Raw genomic sequence first — 22,500 nt, 5'->3', positions numbered from 1 at the left:
GCCCCCACCCTGTCAATCAGGGTAGGGGAGAGACGCTGTTTCACGGCAGCGACGAGGGCTGGAGCCTGATTTACATGCTCCAGCCCTCTCACTAGGCACAGAGGGAAGCAGGCTTCCCGCTCTTAGTCAGGAACGCCCAGGGCCCGCCCCCCCCTCCTCTCTCAGGACGCCGGCAGCCATTACATGCATGTCTGGCTGGAGGAAGGACGCAAGGCTCTGGGAGACCTGGACTAGGGGGCTTTGGGAGACCACACACCCGCTCTTAAGCGGGCGGTAAGCGGCTTTTCAGCTGGCCCCTCTAGTGCCTCAGTGTGTATTAGTGTACTGTGTCACTGGACATATATATATTTCCTTATTGCTTGCACTGTGAGGTCGCTTCCTGGCTGTATACCCAGATCGCTCTGAGGAGGCAGCAACATGTCATCCACAAAACGCAAGGCTGCCAAGGCTAGGGCTGTGTACACTGCGTGTGCTGCATGTGGGGCTGCTCTACCAGCAGGCTCCAAGGACCCCCATTGTGTGCAATGCTCAGATCCGGTGCTGCTTCGCCAGCCGGAGTCAGGAGAGATAGTGACCCAGGCTGAGACGCCTGTAAGTCCTGCCCCGGTGTCAGGGACAGACTTTGCAGTTTTTGCTGATAATATGTCTGTGACTATGGCAAAAATCCTTGAAACTTTGCAATCCATGCCTGGGGCTCAGTCTATGGACACGGCGAGGTCTCTGTCCTCTAATCCCCCTCAGTTGGATTTAATCCAGACTGCAAGGGGGTCCCCGGCCTCACAGGCTGAGTATTATGACTCAGATGATAGCCCCAGCCGCCCTAAGCGAGCTCGCTGGGAAAGACCCTCAACGTCATCACACTGCTCAGGGTCTCAGCGCAATCAGTCTCCCTGTGATGCGTCTGATGAGAGTGATCAGGAGTCTTACCCTGGAACCCCTCTCAATCTGGATACCCCGGATGGGGACGCCATGGTAAACGATCTTATCTCAGCCATCAATAGGCTGTTAGATATTTCTCCCCCAGCCCCTTCAGCAGAGGAGGCAGCTGCAGAGCAGGAGAAGTTTCGTTTTCTCTATCCCAAGCGTAAATTAAGTGCTTTCTTGGATCACTCTGACTTCAGAGAGTCAATCCAGAAACACGACGCTCATCCAGAAAGGCGTTTCTCTAAACGTTCTAAGGATACACGTTTTCCTTTCCCCCCTGATGTGGTCAAGCGCTGGACCCAGTGTCCAAAAGTTGACCCCCCGATTTCCAAACTTGCAGCTAGATCCATAGTTGCAGTGGAGGATGGCGCTTCACTTAAGGATGCCAATGACAGACAGATGGACCTCTGGTTAAAATCTGTCTATGAAGCTATCGGCGCGTCGTTTGCTCCAGCATTCGCAGCCGTATGGGCACTCCAAGCTATTTCAGCTGGTTTAGCAAAAGTGGATGCTATCTTACATCCAGCGGTGCCGCAAGTGGCGTCCCTTACCTCGCGGATGTCCGCGTTTGCGTCTTACGCTATCAATGCGGTCCTAGAATCTACCAGCCGCACCTCAATGGCGTCCGCCAATTCGGTAGTTTTGCGCAGAGCCTTGTGGTTAAAGGACTGGAAAGCAGATGCTGGTTCCAAAAAATGTTTAACCAGCCTGCCTTTATCTAGAGATAGACTGTTTGGCGAGCCATTGGCTGACATCATTAAACAGTCCAAGGGTAAAGACTCTTCTTTGCCCCAGCCCAGATCAAGCAAACCTCAGCAGAAAAGATGGCAGCAGAAGTTTCAGTCCTTTCGAGGTTCGGGCAAGACACAATTCTCCTCGTCCAAAGGGACTCAGAGGACGCAAAGAAGCTCAGATTCCTGGCGGGCTCACGCGCGCCCCAAGAAAGCAAATGGAGGAACCGCTTCCAAAGCGGCTACCTCATGACTTCCAGCTCCCCCCCTCCGCATCTCCGGTCGGGGGCAGGCTCTCCCGCTTTTCCGTCATTTGGATGTCACAGGTCAAAGACCGGTGGGTGACAGACATTTTGTCTCGCGGGTACAGAATCGAGTTCAGTTCTCGTCCTCCAGCTCGGTTCTTCAGAACCTCCCCACATCCAGACCGAGCAGATGCCCTGCTGCAGGCGGTGGACTCCCTAAGAGCGGAAGGAGTAGTGGTTCCTGTACCGCTTCAGGAACAAGGGCGAGGGTTTTACTCCAATCTCTTTGTGGTTCCAAAAAAGGACGGCTCGTTCCGTCCTGTTCTGGATCTAAAGCTGCTCAACAAACATGTGCACGCCAGGCGGTTCCGGATGGAAACCCTCCGCTCTGTCGTGGCCTCAATGTCTCAAGGAGACTTCCTTGCCTCAATAGACATCAAAGATGCTTATCTCCACGTGCCAATTGCTACAGAACATCAACGTTTTCTACGTTTTGTGATAGGAAACGAACATCTTCAGTTCGTAGCTCTGCCATTCGGTCTGGCGACAGCCCCACGGGTTTTCACCAAGGTCATGGCGGCAGTGGTAGCGGTCTTGCACTCTCAGGGACACTCGGTGATCCCTTACCTAGACGATCTACTTGTCAAGGCACCCTCTCAAGAGGCATGCCAACTCAGTCTACATGCTACACTGGAGACTCTACAGACGTTCGGATGGATCATCAACTTTCCAAAGTCGAATCTGTCTCCGACACAGTCACTAACGTATCTTGGCATGGAGTTCCATACTCGAGCAGCGAGAGTGAAGCTTCCGCTGAACAAGCAGCGGTCACTACAGACAGGGGTGCAATCCCTCCTTCAGGGCCAGTCGCACCCCTTACGGCGCCTCATGCACTTCCTCGGGAAGATGGTGGCAGCCATGGAAGCAGTTCCCTTTGCGCAGTTTCATCTGCGCCCACTTCAATGGGACATTCTCCGCCAATGGGACGGGAAGTCAACGTCCCTGGACAGGAAAGTCTCTCTTTCCCAGACGGCCAAGGACTCTCTACAATGGTGGCTCCTTCCCACCTCATTGTCTCAGGGAAGATCCTTCCTGCCCCCATCCTGGGCAGTGGTCACGACAGATGCGAGTCTGTCAGGGTGGGGAGCAGTGTTTCTCCACCACAGGGCTCAGGGGACGTGGACTCCGCAGGAGTCCACCCTTCAGATCAATGTTCTGGAAATCAGAGCAGTGTATCTTGCCCTACTAGCCTTCCAGCAGTGGCTGGAAGGAAGGCAGATCCGAATTCAGTCGGACAACTCCACAGCGGTGGCATACATCAACCACCAAGGGGGGACACGCAGTCGGCAAGCCTTCCAGGAAGTCCGGCGGATTCTGATGTGGGTGGAAGCCACGGCCTCCACCATATCCGCAGTTCACATCCCCGGCGTAGAAAACTGGGAAGCAGACTTCCTCAGTCGCCAGGGCATGGACGCAGGGGAATGGTCCCTTCACCCGGACGTGTTTCAGGAAATCTGTCGCCGATGGGGAGTGCCGGACGTCGACCTAATGGCGTCCCGGCACAACAACAAGATCCCGGCATTCATGGCGAGGTCGCGCGATCAAAGAGCTCTGGCGGCAGACGCATTGGTTCAAGATTGGTCGCAGTTCCGGCTCCCATACGTCTTTCCACCTCTGGCACTCTTGCCCAGAGTGTTACGCAAGATCAGATCCGATTGCAGCCGCGTTATACTCGTCGCCCCAGACTGGCCGAGGAGATCGTGGTATCCGGATCTGTGGCATCTCACGGTCGGTCGACCGTGGTCACTGCCAGACCGACCAGACTTACTGTCCCAAGGGCCGTTTTTCCATCAGAATTCTGCGGCCCTGAACCTGACTGTGTGGCCATTGAGTCCTGGATCCTAGCGTCTGCAGGATTATCTCAAGGAGTCGTAGCCACAATGAGACAAGCTAGGAAGTCAACGTCTGCTAAGATCTACCACAGGACGTGGAAGATTTTCTTATCTTGGTGCTCTGCACAGAGAGTATCCCCTTGGCCATTTGCATTGCCCACCTTTCTTTCCTTCCTGCAATCGGGGTTGGAAAAGGGCTTGTCGCTCAGTTCCCTTAAAGGGCAAGTCTCGGCACTGTCTGTGTTTTTTCAGAAGCGTCTAGCACGTCTTCCTAAGGTGCGCACGTTCCTACAGGGGGTCTGTCATATTGTGCCCCCGTACAAGCGGCCGTTAGATCCATGGGATCTGAACAGAGTACTTGTTGCTCTGCAAAAGCCGCCCTTCGAGCCTCTAAAGGACGTTTCCTTTTCTCGCATGTCACAGAAAGTGGCGTTTCTTGTCGCGATCACATCGCTTCGGCGAGTGTCTGAGCTGGCAGCTTTGTCATCCAAGGCTCCTTTCCTGGTGTTCCACCAGGACAAGGTAGTGCTGCGCCCCATTCCGGAGTTTCTCCCTAAGGTCGTATCCTCGTTTCATCTTAATCAGGATATATCCTTGCCTTCCTTTTACCCTCATCCGGTTCACCGGTATGAAAAGGACTTACGTTTGCTAGATCTGGTGAGAGCACTCAGAATCTACATTTCCCGAACGGCGCCCATACGCCGTTCCGATGCACTTTTTGTCCTTGTCGCTGGTCCGCGCAAGGGATTGCAGGCTTCTAAAGCCACCCTGGCTCGATGGATCAAAGAACCAATTCTAGAGGCCTACCGCTCTGCGGGGCTTCCGGTTCCTTCAGGGCTAAAAGCCCACTCAACCAGAGCCGTGGGTGCGTCCTGGGCATTACGACACCAGGCTTCGGCTCAACAGGTGTGCCAGGCAGCAACCTGGTCCAGTCTGCACACTTTCACCAAGCATTATCAGGTGCATACCTATGCTTCGGCGGATGCCAGCTTAGGTAGAAGAGTCCTGCAGGCGGCAGTGACATCCCCGTAGGGGAGGGCTGTTTTTGCAGCTCTAACATGAGGTATTTCTTTACCCACCCAGGGACAGCTTTTGGACGTCCCAATCGTCTGGGTCTCCCAATAGAGCGCTGAAGAAGAAGGGAATTTTGTTACTTACCGTAAATTCCTTTTCTTCTAGCTCTTATTGGGAGACCCAGCACCCGCCCTGTTGTCCTTCGGGATTTTTTTGTTGTTTGCGGGTACACATGTTGTTCATGTTGAACGGTTTTTCAGTTCTCCGATGTTTCTCGGAGTTAATTTGTTTAAACCAGTTATTGGCTTCCTCCTTCTTGCTTTGGCACTAAAACTGGAGTACCCGTGATACCACGGGGGGGTATAGCCAGAAGGGGAGCGGCCTTGCACTTTTTAGTGTAGTGCTTTGTGTGGCCTCCGGAGGGCAGTAGCTATACCCCAATCGTCTGGGTCTCCCAATAAGAGCTAGAAGAAAAGGAATTTACGGTAAGTAACAAAATTCCCTTCATTCTATACACACAAAACTAGAGGTGTCGTTACAGAGCCAACTTGAATAGAAATAAAAGACTAATAAAAATAAAATGTGTGTGTATAGATATATAGATTATAGATGTGTGTGTGTGTGTGTGTGTGTATATATAGATAGATATATATGTACATATATATAGATAGATATAGAGAGAGAGATCGCTATAGATATATAGCTCTGGCAAAAATTGAGACCACTGCAAAATGTTCCGTTTTTCTGATTTTTCTCTATTTTTTATATTTCTGAGTAAAATGTACATTTTTTTTTTATTCTATAAACTACTGACATCATGCCTCCGAATTTCCAAGCAATACATTTTGTATTTATATATTTTATAAGCCTTTAAGGTCAGGAATTACCAGGTTTATTTTGTTTTTGTCAATTTTGCATATAGGGCCCCTTCTGGGCATTGCTTAAGCTTGTTCCCTTAACATCACCATCCTATTTCAGGCTGATATACCAAATAGGTTCGAGATGAAACTTCATCGAAACAACATCTTTGAAGAATCTTACAGAAGAATCATGTCGGTAAAGCGGCCTGACGTCTTGAAGGCGCGTCTCTGGATAGAGTTTGAATCGGAGAAAGGCCTGGATTATGGCGGCGTGGCTCGAGAGTGGTTCTTCCTATTGTCCAAAGAAATGTTTAACCCGTATTATGGGCTTTTCGAATATTCTGCTACGTAAGTCGCTTAACTAACCAATTATATACAGAGGAATAAAAGGCCTAAAAAAAATAGGAGGCAAAAGTATGTTCTCGTCCTATGCATGAGTGACTTTATGGCTTTTGCAGCAGCTGCCTGACACTGGTAGCTGCAGTTCACTTAAAGGGGTTTTCCCATCAACAAAGTTAATTATATAGTTAATTTTAATCCATAGATCTTGGAATAATAATAATTTCCACAATTGGATGTGTTTGAAATAAATGTTCCTGTGCTGAGATAATCTTATATATGTGGCCCTGCTGTGTACTGTGTAATGGCTGTGTCTGACCGTACAGTGACAGTCTGGTCATACCACATCTCCTGAGCCAGGGAGGAAACAAGAGTACACAGACATTACAGCTCGGGATCATAGTTGTTGTTTCTTTTTGTGAGGTAAAACATTTCCTTATCTATTCTTAAAAAAATGTTTTACCTCAATGAAATAATAATTTGTGATCCTGTGCTGTAATGCCTGAATATTCTCTTTCTCCTCGGCCCAGGAGCTGTGGTATGAGCAGACCATGTCCCTTTACGGTCAGACACGGCCATTACACAGTACACAGCAGGGGCACATATATAAGATTATCTCCGCACAGGAACATTTTATATAAACACATTCAATTGTGGAAATTATTAATATTCTAAAATCTATTAATTTAAAATCAATTTTCTTGATGGGGGGGAAAAACCCCTTTATCTTCAATTTATCCTTTTCTCTGTCCGTTTTAAGCACTGTTTTCCTATTTAGCATGTAATGGCGACATTTATTTTTTCTTCCCAAATGCATCACCTTCATTTCTCCACCCAAACCCTCCATATGAACCCCTATGATATATCCGTTTTATTGCGTATCTCTACACAGGGACAATTACACTCTTCAGATAAACCCCAACTCCGGCCTTTGTAATGAAGACCATCTATCATATTTCACGTTTATTGGGCGGATTGCCGGCCTAGCAGTATTCCATGGAAAACTATTAGACGGTGAGTGAGCGATGGTGGAGGAATTGCTGTAACGTGGCCGTGTTCACATTTTAATTAAAGAATATTGAGACCACAATCCAAGTAACTCTAGTATCATACCTAACACATGTATGTCTGTGCGTGTATGTATGTGTATATGTGTCTGTGTGTATATATGCATGTATATATGTGTGTGTGTGTGTGTGTGTGTGTGTGTGTATATAGATATAGATATAGAATTATATAAATTGATATAGATATAGATTGATATAGATATATAATTTATATAGATAGATATAGATATATATATATATCTCTATCTAATATTTATACAGTTAGGTCCAGAAATATTTGGACAGTGACACAATTTTGGCGAGTTGGGCTCTGCATGCCACCACATTGGATTTGAAATGAAACCTCTACAACAGAATTCAAGTGCAGATTGTAACGTTTAATTTGAAGGTTTGAACAAAAATATCTGATAGAAATTGTAGGAATTCTACACATTTCTTTACAAACACTCCACATTTTAGGAGGTCAAAAGTAATTGGACAAATAAACCAAACCCAAACAAAATTTTTTATTTTCAATATTTTGTTGCGAATCCTTTGGAGGCAATCACTGCCTTAAGTCTGGAACCCATGGACATCACCAAACGCTGGGTTTCCTCCTTAATGCTTTGCCAGGCCTTTACAGCCGCAGCCTTCAGGTCTTGCTTGTTTGTGGGTCTTTCCGTCTTAAGTCTGGATTTGAGCAAGTGAAATGCATGCTCAATTGGGTTAAGATCTGGTGATTGACTTGGCCATTGCAGAATGTTCCACTTTTTTGCACTCATGAACTCCTGGGTAGCTTTGGCTGTATGCTTGGGGTCATTGTCCATCTGTACTATGAAGCGCCGTCCGATCAACTTTGCGGCATTTGGCTGAATCTGGGCAGAAAGTATATCCCGGTACACTTCAGAATTCATCCGGCTACTCTTGTCTGCTGTTATGTCATCAATAAACACGTGACCCTGTGCCATTGAAAGCCATGCATGCCCATGCCATCACGTTGCCTCCACCATGTTTTACAGAGGATGTGGTGTGCCTTGGATCATGTGCCGTTCCCTTTCTTCTCCAAACTTTTTTCTTCCCATCATTCTGGTACAGGTTGATCTTTGTCTCATCTGTCCATAGAATACTTTTCCAGAACTGAGCTGGCTTCATGAGGTGTTTTTCAGCAAATTTAACTCTGGCCTGTCTATTTTTGGAATTGATGAATGGTTTGCATCTAGATGTGAACCCTTTGTATTTACTTTCATGGAGTCTTCTCTTTACTGTTGACTTAGAGACAGATACACCTACTTCACTGAGAGTGTTCTGGACTTCAGTTGATGTTGTGAACGGGTTCTTCTTCACCAAAGAAAGTATGCGGCGATCATCTACCACTGTTGTCATCCGTGGACGCCCAGGCCTTTTTGAGTTCCCAAGCTCACCAGTCAATTCCTTTTTTCTCAGAATGTACCCGACTGTTGATTTTGCTACTCCAAGCATCTCTCTGATGGATTTTTTCTTTTTTTTCAGCCTCAGGATGTTCTGCTTCACCTCAATTGAGAGTTCCTTAGACCGCATGTTGTCTGGTCACAGCAACAGCTTCCAAATGCAAAACCACACACCTGTAATCAACCCCAGACCTTTTAACTACTTCATTGATTACAGGTTAACGAGGGAGACGCCTTCAGAGTTAATTGCAGCCCTTAGAGTCCCTTGTCCAATTACTTTTGGTCCCTTGAAAAAGAGGAGGATATGCATTACAGAGCTATGATTCCTAAACCCTTTCTCCGATTTGGATGTGAAAACTCTCATATTGCAGCTGGGAGTGTGCACTTTCAGCCCATATTATATATATATAATTGTATTTCTGAACATGTTTTTGTAAACAGTTAAAATAACAAAACTTAGGTCCAGAAATATTTGGACAGTGACACAACTGTATATAGATATATATAGATATATATTTTTTTTATTGACTTTGTGCAAATATCTATATTGTAACAGGCCACTGGATATGATGGCCGGCTACCTTCATATCCAGTAGTCAGTTACAATATGCCGCACACTATTGATCACCCTCCCTTCCCTCTTGCATTGATGTACAATGGTTGTAGGTGAGGTGATTTCAGTATATGGTGCTATTCACCCTCTTGGATAATTGTTGTCATTTTCTCTGGTTTATAATTCTCTCCTTGACTTTAACATGGACAAGTGTCCAAAAATATGGTTGTCTATAGTCTTGGCCTTTGTATATGGCTTATAAGGTCAGGAAGTAGCCCAGCGGGGCTGTTGTGCATTTCTGTGAATGACCCTGTGTGTACATCGGCCTCCACTGTAACAATACGCCATGTTGGACACACTCGCACATAATACTTATACCCTCTCCAGAGAGCCACCCGACTGTCGGGAAAGAGACAATCGACTTCATTCATTTCTTATAGTGCTGTTGTAAAATTAAAGGGAACCTGTCACCACTTTTTTTGGCCTATAAGCTGCGGCCACCACCAGTGGACTCTTATATACAGAAATCTAACATGCTGTATATAAGAGCCCAGGCCGCTATGTAGAACATAAAAAACACTTTATCGGTCGCGCTATGTGCCTTATGGGCGTCTCTGTTGTCCGGTGCCAGCGCCTCCTCTTTCGTCCATATTCGTCCTCTTTCTGAAGCCTGGGTGCGTGACGTGGCTACATCATACACACTCACCGGTCCTGCGCAGGCGCACTACAATACTTTTATCTGCCCTGCTCAGGACCTGAATGCCGGCGAGTGTGTATGACATTGGACCCATCATGCACCGCGGCTAAAGAAGGAGGAGAATGATGGCCAAAAGAGGCGGCACCGGACAACGGAGACACCCATAAGGCCCAAAGCGCGACCGTTTAAGTATTGTAAAGTGTCTTATGTTATATCCCCGGCCTAAGCTATTATATACAGTGTGTTAGAATGCTGTATATAAGATCCCAGTGGTGGTGGCCGTAGCTTATAGGCCAAAAAAGTGTTAACAGGTTCCCTTTAAAGCTGAGCTCTGGTTGCTATGATAAAATGACGGGGGAGCTGTGGTAAAATGACGGGGGAGCTGTGGTAAAATGACGGGGGAGCTGTGGTAAAATGACGGGGGAGCTGTGGTAAAATGACGGGGGAGCTGTGGTAAAATGACGGGGGAGCTGTGGTAAAATGACGGGGGAGCTGTGGTAAAATGACGGGGGAGCTGTGGTAAAATGACGGGGGAGCTGTGGTAAAATGACGGGGGAGCTGTGGTAAAATGACGGGGGAGCTGTGGTAAAATGACGGGGGAGCTGTGGTAAAATGACGGGGGAGCTGTGGTAAAATGACGGGGGAGCTGTGGTAAAATGACGGGGGAGCTGTGGTAAAATGACGGGGGAGCTGTGGTAAAATGACGGGGGAGCTGTGGTTGCTGTGGTAAATGAAGTTGTGGTCTGAATGGTTGCTATGGGCAGTAAACCATTTTAGTATAAGACAATTGTGAGCAATGTGGCCTGATAAGCCTCATCTTATGCAAACCACTTACAATAAACAGGTGGGGAGTTTTTGTTGCCCATCTTGTATAACTAATATGGGGAATATACCTGTTTTGGGGTTATTTTTTTTTCCCTACTTTTTTTCTTTTATTTTTACTTTGCGATCTCTTGTGACATAATTTTCGTCTCTCTTCAGGTTTCTTTATTCGGCCGTTCTACAAGATGATGCTGGGAAAACAGATAACATTAAAAGATATGGAATCTGTGGTATGTTGGTATATAAGCATGTATATAGTATGTCAGTCAGGCCTCACACACAACTATACTACTGATCTGTTATGTGGATATGTGGTACCAGTCGTGGATGCATATACAGTATGTCATCAGGCCTTACACACAACCTTATTACAGATCTGTCGTGTGGATACGTGGTATCACTTGTGGACATGTATACAGTATGTTGTCAGGTATCATACACAACTGTATTACAGATCTGTTATGGTACCACTCATATATATATATATAATCTATATCTATAATGTCATCAGGCCTTACACGTAAAACCATACTACAATTCTGTTATGTGGCTACATGGTACCATTCGTGGACTACTATTGAGCCCACGTTACACCTTCCTCCTTCATAATACTGGATACTTTGTGACATCCATGAAAAATAAATTTACCCGTGTTCTCCCTTATGCTGTGTATAACAGGAGTCTTCTGCTCTCGTAGCATTGGTCTGAGCTTACATGTAGACTACATATAGTGTCACGTGCCGCGTACAACCCTACGATTCCAATCTGTAGGGCCTGTAAAGCTGGGGTGCCAACTGTCCATCAATTTAAGGACACTGTAAAAATAGAGCACTTTTTTGCCCTCTCCGTAAAAAAAAATTTAAGTCCATGATTTTTGAAGAAACTTATACAGATATTTAGGGTAGTTATCATCATTTTACAGTTTTAACATCTTGACGTTAAATAGTGATTTTGGTGGAGGTCCAACTCCTGAAACTTCTGCCGATCAATGCAATGGTTACAGGGCACGCCTACAAAAAATGCGTCTCACCCATAGGAGTTCATCCATGCAAATGGTGAAGGGACTGTAGCTTGTGCTATTCAGTCCTGGAGGCCCAAGTGTTGGAGAACCTTTATGAAACGTTTCTCCAGTGTGGACATACCATAATTGTTAGAAGAGTCCATTGATGTTAACTCCTTCCGGACCATCCAGTGACTTAGAACATTGGGCCTGTTGACCTATTATTCTGTAAACATGGAGACCATGCAATGACAGGAGTAGGGAAGCCAGCTGATGGAGATGTCCGGACTCCATATAGAGAAGGCAGAGATGGTTTATTACCATCTCTGCTCTCCTGACTGAGTGAGCACTGTGTGAAGAATTTTGGAAGCACAAACAGTGCTTCCTCCTCCGAACCCACGTGCGATTCCTGGGTATCAGGATGGAGGCAGGCAGACTCAGATCAGATTAGCAATGCAGGCGGAAGATTAAATTCTCCTTGGACTAATATATCAGCTACAGGGACAATCTGTAATACAAAAATGTATTTAAATATTGAGAATCCCCCCAAAAGTCTTCTATGACCTTTTATAGAGCCCAAAATTTGTGAAATAAAGAAAAGAAAAAAGCAGCAAAAAAAATCCCACTACCCGTCTGGCCCTGATCTCGACGAAAAATAAGCATACTGGAACACCCAGTGATCAGCTGTAATTTAGAAGTGTTCAGTTTTCCTGCAGTGCCTCCACAGGGCAAATGAAATATTACACAGTTCTCATTTATATCATTTGTGGGGGATGCAAGACATGATGGATCCTCCAGAGGGGAGGACACTGTGCCAACATAAACCTGACAGCTGAATTTGCTTGGTAAAAACGACAATAAAAACCTCAGTGACTTCTCCGATACCTTCTCCGATACACCCGGTGTGTATCGTTGGGTTTTACATGCTGTGAATGTCTCCTGCTTCGTGCCATCAGGTCGGGTTTACTGGAATATATTTTTCTTTGTTTAGGATAGTGAATATTACAATTCTCTAAAATGGATCTTAGAAAATGACCCAACTGAGCTGGATCTCAGGTTCTGTATAGATGAAGAAAACTTTGGTCAGGTACGTAAATGTGAACGCGTAAATACTGACATTAGAGATGTCTTATACGACCTACGCATTGTTTACACACTTGATTTGGATGCTTTTCTTTACTTGTTTAACTGTCGTCTCATATTATTAGAATAAAGGCCAAGTCACAAACAACGACTTACCAGTGATTCCGAAAACGATGCGACCTGATGGGGGTCGCTGGTGAGCAGTCAAACAGGCAGATCTCACCAGCGACCAGTGACCAGCCCCCAGCCAGCAGCGACGCGTGGAAGCGATGCTGCGCTTGGTAACTGGTAAATATCGGGTAACCAAGCAAAATGCTTTGCTTGGTTACCCGATATTTACACTGGTTACAAGCACACACCGCTTAGCGCTGGCTCCCTGTACTCGTAGGGAGAGTACACATCGGGTTAATAAGCAAACCGCTTCGCTTAGTTACCCTATGTGTACTCTGGCTACGTGTGCAGGGAGGAGGGAGCCGGCACTGGCAGCCGGAGAGCGGCGGACGCTGGTAACCAAGGTAAATATCGGGTAACCAAGCAAAGCACTTTGGTTACCCGATATTTACCGTGGTTACCAGCGTCCGCAGAAGCAGACTCCCTGCACATTCAGATCGTTGCTTTCTCGCTGTCACACACAGCGATGTGTGCTTCACAGCGGGAGAGCAACGACCAAAAAATGGTCCAGGACATTCAGCAACGACCGGCGACCTCATAGCAGGGGCCGGGTCATTGCTGGATGTCACACACAGCGACCTCGCTAGCAAGATCGCTGTTGCGTCACAAAAACCGTGACTCTGCAGCGATGTAGCTAGTGATGTCGCTGTGTGTGATGTGGCCTTTTAAGCTATTCTGCTGCTGGAGACTAGATAGGCAGGATTGCACAATTCTCAGTAGCAGAGGGGAGAGCAAGGGACCGCATGAGCTACAAACTTGGGTGTAGCTATAGGGGAAGCAGAGACACATGGCCTCGGTGTCTAAGTGGGCCCAAAGCCTGTCTGACACATAACAAAACCACAGTATTCTATATAGCAGATGGTGATGACAGTATAGATGATGGTGACTGTATGGCGGTACAGATAGCGGACCCTGTAAGGGGACAATGATGCTATACGCCCACTGCTGGCAAATATCTCGCTACAGGTCAATAAATGTGGGAATAAAATATAAAGCTGCCTCTGAGTAAAAAAATGTAGAAACCTTGTAAATGGGAAAAACCTGAATAATCTAGTAGCCGCTGCGCCCTTGTTTGAATGTAGGGGAAGGGGGAACGGCGTTGTATATTGTACACAGCGGTAATATTCTTGCCTTTTTGTTTTCCAGACTTATCAGGTTGACTTAAAGCCAAATGGGTCAGAGATGGTTGTGACAAATGACAACAAGCGGGAGTACATTGAGTGAGTGGCGGCATTCTTTTGTTTAATCTCTCTAAACACACATGCACGGGCTCAATGTACACACATAAATACACACACACAATATCCTATACATATTAATGCAAAAACCAAAAGCATAAATACGCACCATATACATAAACAAATGCACACAACATGCATACACACACAATTATATACATGCACATACACATTCACTCATTCTAAAGACCAATACACACACAACACGTACACAAACGTCATATACACTCACATACTCAACACACAAACCTCATACACAACACACATTCAAACATATACATCATACACTCACTCAACATACAAACATGCACAACACACACATGTGCCTACTAGGGATATGGGGTACTCTGTCCCGGGCGGTGTATAACTGGGGAATGTCACTTTGGTGGCCGTTGCACAGTTCCGTGCCCTGGGGGCTTTTTCAAAAGGGGAATATTTACAGGGGATTGTTAAATAAAGTTTATACGTGACGCAGCTTGCGGCTGTGCAGATGAAGCCGCCGCTGCACAATGTTCACTACTGGGGCTGGTGTTAATGGCAACCTGGGTGTTAGGTCCTCCGCAAGCGGGGCCGGGCCCCAGAGGATGAGTGATGCAGGTGGGTGTTGAAAGCAGGTAGGCCACAGTGCGAGTTCAGTGTAACTGGTTCTTTACTCACTGCAAGCTGGTAACTGGTCACCCGAGGCCGGCTGGTCTTAACCACAGGTCCCCTTTGTTCCAGTTTAGTGACCTGGTGGCTCCTTCCCCTGCACCTGTCTTTTGGTTGGTGGGTCCCCGTGGCTTGGAGCGGCTGGGGGTCCCCTCCTGGTTGTCTTCTTCAGCAGTCCGTATGACGGTAGCGTGAACCCTGTGGGGTTGGCGTCTCTGGTTCTGTCCCTGGTTCTCCCTTTGCTACTGAGTCTCGAACTTCAAGGTCAGCGAGGTCCTTGATGGTCCCCTCACTGTGCAGATTTTATCAGGTCTGCCTGGAGCTTTTGCCTGACCTAGGATTCTGTACCCCGTTGGTGCATAGTCCCGGGAGCACTCTACCGTACTCCACCAGCAACCAACCGCCTGGGCCCACAGGTCACTATTCACTCCGGTCAGTCCGTCTGCTCACTTTCACAGACACACACTTGTCTGCTTCCACTTTCACGGACTACTGTCTACTGTCCGCCCCTCCCACCTGGCTGTCTAGTGGACTGTATTGGCTCCACCTCTAGGCGGCCATCCATTGGTCCGACCCTAGCCTTGTACCATTCTATGGGGGATAATTGGGGAACAACGGGGATTATATGGAGTGTTTGCTGTTACCAGCACTGGTCTTCTGGGTCCCTAGGGGGTAGGCCCTGCATCCTGGTGGGGATGCAGTACCTTGTACCACCCTGATGGCTTCAGGGGCGCTACACACACACAAACATACACAACACACATACTCAACACATATCATATACACATACACCTACATATATCCTGTATTTTATTTGTGCTTCCATGAAATATCTGAGAATAAATTGGAGTTCCCCTTTTAAGTTTTAACATTTTGTATAATGATGGCGTCTACAGTATGCTCTCAGCCTGACATTAAGCTGTATAGATCCGTCGGGTGAAGCGTGCGGCACCAGACGAGGAGGGTACAATTATATATTCACACTTTCTAGATGTCATTGTCACACATTTTTGTTTGATTGCTCCCCGGCGGTGCCACCGCTCTAATGATCCCGGAGCTGAATCATCCGGGGGTATAAAATAGAGGATGTTCAAAGCAACCTTTATCAGGGAATCGTGAGGTCGATTCATCTTCATTTGCAAGGGCGAAAGCCACAGAAAATGTTTGCAGAGCTGGTTAATGTGTTATAGGCTCTGGAGCCGTGACTATAACCGTGCTGAATGTATAAAATCTACAGTGGCATGGAAAAGTTTGGGCACCCTGGTCAAAATTACTGTTGTTGTGAACAGTTAGGCAAGATGAAATGATCTCTAAAATGCATAAAGTTAAAGAGGACACGTTTCCTTTTGTGTTTTACACAAAAAAATCGAAACTTATTTCCATGTTTTACTTTTTAAAATTAACAAAAAAGGAAAATGGGCCAATGGAAAAGTTTGAGCACCTTTCATGGTTAGTACCTTAATAGCACCCCCTTTGACAAGTATCACAGCTTGTAAACGCTTTTTGTAGCAGCCAAGAGTATTCAATACTTTGATGGATTTACATTTATTCTTCCTTGGAGACGCCTTCCAGTTCTGTGAGATTCCTGGCTCGTCTTCCAGTGCTGCGAGATTCCTGGCTCGTCTTCCAGCTCTGTGAGATTCCTGGCTCGTCTTCCAGTTCTGTGAGATTCCTGGCTCGTCTTCCAGCTCTGTGAGATTCCTGGCTCGTCTTCCAGTGCTGTGAGATTCCTGGCTCGTCTTCCAGTGCTGTGAGATTTCTGGCTCGTCTTCCATTGCTGTGAGATTCCTGGCTCGTCTTCCAGTGCTGTGAGATTCCTGGCTCATCTTCCAATTCTGTGAGATTCCTGGCTCGTCTTCCAGTTCTGTGAGATTCCTGGCTCGTCTTCCAGTTCTGTGAGATTCCTGGCTAGTCTTCCAGTTCTGTGAGATTCCTGGCTCGTCTTCCAGTGCTGTGAGATTCCTGGCTCGTCTTCCAGTGCTGTGAGATTCCTGGCTCGTCTTCCAGTGCTGTGAGATTCCTGGCTCGTCTTCCAGTGCTGTGAGATTCCTGGCTCGTCTTCCAGTGCTGTGAGATTCCTGGCTCGTCTTCCAGTGCTGTGAGATTCCTGGCTCGTCTTCCAGTGCTGTGAGATTCCTGGCTCGTCTTCCAGTGCTGTGAGATTCCTGGCTCGCCTTCCAGTGCTGTGAGATTCCTGGCTCGCCTTCCAGTTCTGTGAGATTCCTGGCTCGCCTTCCAGTTCTGTGAGATTCCTGGCTCGCCTTCCAGTTCTGTGAGATTCCTGGCTCGCCTTCCAGTTCTGTGAGATTCCTGGCTCGCCTTCCAGTTCTGTGAGATTCCTGGCTCGCCTTCCAGTTCTGTGAGATTCCTGGCTCGCCTTCCAGTTCTGTGAGATTCCTGGCTCGCCTTCCAGTTCTGTGAGATTCCTGGCTCGCCTTCCAGTTCTGTGAGATTCCTGGCTCGCCTTCCAGTTCTGTGAGATTCCTGGCTCGCCTTCCAGTTCTGTGAGATTCCTGGCTCGCCTTCCAGTTCTGTGAGATTCCTGGCTCGCCTTCCAGTTCTGTGAGATTCCTGGCTCGCCTTCCAGTTCTGTGAGATTCCTGGCTCGTCTTGCATGCACGGCTCTTTTGAGTTGAGATCTAGCCACAGATTTTCAATGTTCTTCAGATCAGGGGACTGAGAGCCATTGTAAAACCTTCAGCTTGCGCCTTTTCAGGTCGTCTATTGGTGATTTTGACGTGTTTAGGATCATTATCCATTTGTAGAAGTCATCCTCGTTTTAACTTCAGCTTTTTACAGATAGTGTTATGTTTCCGTCAAGAATTTGTTGAAATTTCATTGAATCAATTTTCCCCTCTAACCATGAAATGTTCCCCATGCCATTGGCTGCAACACAACCACAAAGCATGACCCATCTACTCCCATGTTTATTGTTTAGCGAGATATTTTTTTCCTGAAATTCTGTGCCATTTTTCTCCACACATACCTTTTATCATTGTGGCCAATGAGTTCTATTTTAACCTCATTGATCCACAGAACTTGTTTCCAAAATAAATCAGGCTTGTTTAGATGTTGTTTTGCAAAATTCTGCCACTGAATTTTATGGTGAGGATGCAGGAGAGGTTTTCTTCTGATGACTCTTCCATGAAGGTCATATTTGTGCATGTTTCTTTGAACAGTAGAACAATGTACCACAACTCCAGAGTCTGCTAAATCTTCCTCAAGGTCTTTTGCAGTCATGCAGGGGTTCTGATTTGCCTCTCTAGCAATCCTACGAGCAGCTCTCACAGACATTTTGCTTGGTCTTCCAGACCTTATCTCGACTTCCACTATTCCTGGTAGCTGCAATTTCTTAATTACAATTTGAACTGAGGAAAGGTCAACTTAAAAGCGCTTTACTATCTTCTTATGTTTCCTGCTTTGTGGTCATCTACCATTTTTAATTTTCAGAGTGCTAGGCAGCTGCTTAGAAGAAGCCTTTGCTGCTGCTTTTACAAGGTTAGAGGAGGCTGGGTTTTTATAAAGCCGTGAAATTAGCATCACCCCGACCTTTCATAACGATGCTGGTGAACAAGCCACAACCCTAACAGGCTAATTAACTTTGACCAAGGTTTCATAGCTTATCTGAGCACACAAATCTCCAAGGGTGCCCAAACTTTAGCATCTGCCCATTTTCTTTACTGTGATTTTTGAAACATAAAACATAAAAAAATATAAATATTTCTAAAATACAACAAAAATGTGTCATTTTTACCTTTTTGTCTTTTAGAGCTCATTTCATCAACTTGCTTAACTGTCCACAATAACAGTAATTTTGAGCAGGGGTGCCCAAACTTTTACATGCCACTGTATATGTAGAGAGAAGAAACTGAATACAATCTGTTTTTTTTTTTTTTTTTTTGTTCTTTCCAGTCTTGTCATCCAGTGGAGATTTGTGAATAGGGTACAAAAACAGATGAACGCATTTTTAGAAGTAAGTACACTTTGTCTTTTCTGTTTTTTTTGTTTTTTTTTGTTTTTTTTTTTTTAGATGGATCGCTGTGTATTAGGCCTCATTCAGTCGTCCATGTTTTTTTATCACATATACAACACATACCAATTAAAATTTATAGTGCTATTCACATACCCATTTTTTTCCCCAGTATCACAGATAAAAAGGGCCAATACAAGTTTATGGGTCCGTGAAAAACATGTACAGCACATGGATGTCATCCGTATCCCATCCATGTGCTGTCCGTATTTAACATGGAAAAGAATAGTATAAGCTTTATCATTTATATATATATAGTCATCGGTAAAAAAAACACTGATGGTAAAAATGTACACACTGATCCAAAATAATGATGGCATCGGAACCATTATTCTACATAAGTGTTTAAACATGGATGTGTAAATGAGGCCTTAGTTGTAATTTATCACATTTCAAAATTATGGACACCATTAACATGGAAACAAAATATTTTTACATGTCTGGTAACGTTCTAGGTAATAAAATTGCATTATGTTTGTCTGTCCCAGTGATATATGCATGTGTCCCTCCCAGTAATATAGGCTGGATGTGAGATCTGTGTGTCTCTCCCAGTAATATAGGCTGGATGTGAGGTCTGTGTATGTCTCTCCCAGTAATATAGGCTGGATGTGAGGTCTGTGTGTGTCTCCCAGTAATATAGGCTGGATGTGAGCTCTGTGTCTTTCCCAGTAATATAGGCTGGATGTGAGCTGTGTGTGTGTCTCCCAGTAATATAGGCTGGATGTGAGGTCTGTGTGTCTCTCCCAGTAATATAGGCTGGATGTGAGCTCTGTGTGTCTCTCCCAGTAATATAGGCTGGATGTGAGGTCTGTGTATCTCTCCCAGTAATATAGGCTGGATGTGAGGTCTGTGTATCTCTCCCAGTAATATAGGCTGGATGTGAGCTCTGTGTGTCTCTCCCAGTAATATAGGCTGGATGTGAGCTCTGTGTCTTTCCCAGTAATATAGGCTGGATGTGGGCTGTGTGTGTGCCTTTCCCAGTAATATAGGCTGGATGTAAGCTCTGTGTGTCTCTCCCAATAATATAGGCTGGATGTGAGCTGTGTGTGTGTCTTTCCCAGTAATATAGCCTGGATGTAAGCTCTGTGTGTCTATCCCAGTAATATAGGCTGGATGTGAGCTCTGTGTGTCTATCCCAGTAATAAAGGCTGGATGTGAGCTCTGTGTGTCTTTCCCAGTAATATAGGCTGGATGTAAGCTCTGTGTGTCTCTCCCAATAATATAGGCTGGATGTGAGTGTCACAGTTCCAAATTTTCTAAGCAGACATAGATATAAAATATATAATTTTGGCTGCCTGTATCCACCACTATGGGGCGCTCACTGCATTATTGAGCTCAATGATTATGGGTGATTTAGCACATACTGGAAATGCTGCAGATTTTCTGGACAGATGTTTAGACAAAGTCTCATCCACAAGCTGCTGAGGTTTTCATTGCAGTAATTAACCTGTGGTGATGATTTGTTTTGCAGTTTTGTTTTTTTTGCAGCTTTTCCTCATTGAATTCAATGGGAAATAAAAGAGAAACAAAAAACTAGATTCCCCTCCACTGGCACTCCTATAGTTAATAATCTGGTCTTCTGTTGGCCTCTGTTCAACCACTTCCAGAAATCCCGTCTTGTCACGGCTGCAGCCAATCACTATTTTGTCTTTTATTTTTTTTTACTTCCAGGGATTTACTGAACTCATTCCGATTGATTTGATAAAGATTTTTGATGAAAATGAACTTGAGGTATGTATATTCTGCTGTATTGTGCTACTATCCATCCCAGACCAGACTCCCTATGTATACAGACACCTGTAATAGCAGCCATCGGGGTATCAAGTCCATTCATGACATTTCTCCCTGTTGACTCTTCCCCATCACCTGTGAGTTATATTATTGAGAAGTGGAAGGAGCCGCAGCTACTCAGCCACAAAGTGGAGACCCTGTATTTTTACATACCTCCTCTGATATCATCACAAACTTTGCGCCCGCTGGGAGCTTCGTCGCTGAGCACCATGCCGAGCCGTACGTCGCCGAGCACCATGCCGAGCCGTACGTCGCCGAGCACCATGCCGAGCCGTACGTCGCCGAGCACCATGCCGAGCCGTACGTCGCCGAGCACCATGCCGAGCCGTACGTCGCCGAGCACCATGCCGAGCCGTACGTCGCCGAGCACCATGCCGAGCCGTACGTCGCCGAGCACCATGCCGAGCCGTACGTCGCCGAGCACCATGCCGAGCCGTACGTCGCCGAGCACCATGCCGAGCCGTACGTCGCCGAGCACCATGCCGAGCCGTACGTCGCCGAGCCGTACACCGCCGAGCACCATGCCGAGCCGTACACCGCCGAGCACCATGCCGAGCCGTACTTCGCCGAGCACCATGCCGAGCCGTACTTCGCCGAGCACAATCTGGGGTATCTGATGGAGCGGTGTAATGCCGCCGCCACCACTGGACTCTAAAGGAGACCTGTTCTGTGCAATGATGGATTACACTGCTCTATCTACGTCTGATGAAGGAGTCTGGGTTTGGTGATTTCAGGAGAACATTACCACCAACTGCATTGTGCCCGCTGTACAGTTTGGTGCAGGAAAATAATGCTCTGGGCCGTTATCAGGGGTTGGCTGCAGCTTATTAGTTTCATTGAAGGTAATCCTTAATGCTTTTACATACATACAAGACAATTTTAGCTTTCAACTTTATGGGAACAGTTTGGGGAAGGCTCTTTACTGTTCTCCATGACTGTGCCCATTGCACAAGATCCATACAGACATGGAGGAGGAGACCATGACCGGCCGCGGAGCTCGGACCTCGGCCCCATCCAACACTAATAATGGAGATTATGATCCCGGCATCTCCCAATCATCAGTGTCACCTCACAAATGCTCTACAAAATCTTGTAGAAAGTCTTCTGTGAAGAGCAGGAGCCGCTATATCTGCAAAGGAGCCGACTCCATATTACCGTCTAAGGATGTAGAATAGGAGGTCAGGAAAGCTCCTGGTGGGGAATGTGGAGGGGGCACATACTTTTTTTCCATAGTGTGTCATAGATAATAAGATTATAGAAAGAAAGAATTTAACAAACAAAAAACAATGAGGATCGGTGGTCCTGAGAGATGTGTGCCCCCCATATTATCAGATAGTACCTGGAAGAACCGCTCTGGAATCTGCTCATTTCGGTGTTTCGTAAAAATAAACCCTTCTTTATCACCTCTGATGGACATTTGAGTTTTGAGGCTCACCTCATCCCCTCAGTGTTGAGCTTGTGGGCGCGATCCATCTTACTGTAGGGTCTTGAGATATTGCTTATGTTCCAGTCACTTGGATTGTGTCTTGCAGCTTCTTATGTGCGGATTAGGAGATGTGGATGTGAACGACTGGAGGCAGCACACGCTCTACAAGAATAGTTATTGCCCGAACCACCCGGTAATCCAGTGGTACTGGAAGGTAAGATCTCATGTATTTTATTTTGGTTGATATGGCAAATATTTTCCATATTCATTCTTGTTAAAAGGTGTATTTTCCCCAGTCGGCTGCCAACAACCCTGTTCACTTCTATACAAGTGCATTGGGTCAGACACACTCTATTGCTGCATATACCCATGTGTCTGCTCCAAAAATAAACCCCACAAGGTACTTGGCTGATACATCATGACAGGTGTGGTCTATGCCGCTCTTGATAAGGAAATATGCTGGAGTCAATGTTCTTCATGAATCAGGAGGCCTGGAAGAGTGGTGTGCACCTCGCCACACATCCTACTCCAACCCCTGCTGGGGTAAGCATTGTGGTTTAAGG

The 22,500-nt window shown here is 46.1% G+C and overlaps 1 protein-coding gene across 18 annotated transcripts in view; it reads left to right on the top strand.

Moving 5' to 3' along the window:
• Positions 1 to 22,500, top strand: part of NEDD4L (NEDD4 like E3 ubiquitin protein ligase) — a 444,386-nt gene that overhangs the window by 410,055 nt on the left and 11,831 nt on the right. For all 18 annotated transcript variants that reach the window (XR_012727517.1, XM_075328051.1, XM_075328060.1 and 15 more), the window contains 8 exons: positions 5,785 to 6,014; positions 6,898 to 7,019; positions 10,710 to 10,780; positions 12,542 to 12,637; positions 13,951 to 14,024; positions 18,603 to 18,663; positions 20,392 to 20,451; positions 22,044 to 22,151. Coding sequence is in view for 17 of the 18 variants with exons in the window: in XM_075328051.1 (XP_075184166.1) it covers positions 5,785 to 6,014; positions 6,898 to 7,019; positions 10,710 to 10,780; positions 12,542 to 12,637; positions 13,951 to 14,024; positions 18,603 to 18,663; positions 20,392 to 20,451; positions 22,044 to 22,151 (822 nt within the window). In the remaining variant the exon portion in view is untranslated. The remainder of the gene's footprint in view (positions 1 to 5,784; positions 6,015 to 6,897; positions 7,020 to 10,709; positions 10,781 to 12,541; positions 12,638 to 13,950; positions 14,025 to 18,602; positions 18,664 to 20,391; positions 20,452 to 22,043; positions 22,152 to 22,500) is intronic.

This window comes from Anomaloglossus baeobatrachus, chromosome 1 (assembly GCF_048569485.1).
Source record: "Anomaloglossus baeobatrachus isolate aAnoBae1 chromosome 1, aAnoBae1.hap1, whole genome shotgun sequence".
Taxonomy (NCBI): domain Eukaryota; kingdom Metazoa; phylum Chordata; class Amphibia; order Anura; family Aromobatidae; genus Anomaloglossus; species Anomaloglossus baeobatrachus.
This window is presented reverse-complemented; position numbering and strand designations above follow the sequence as displayed.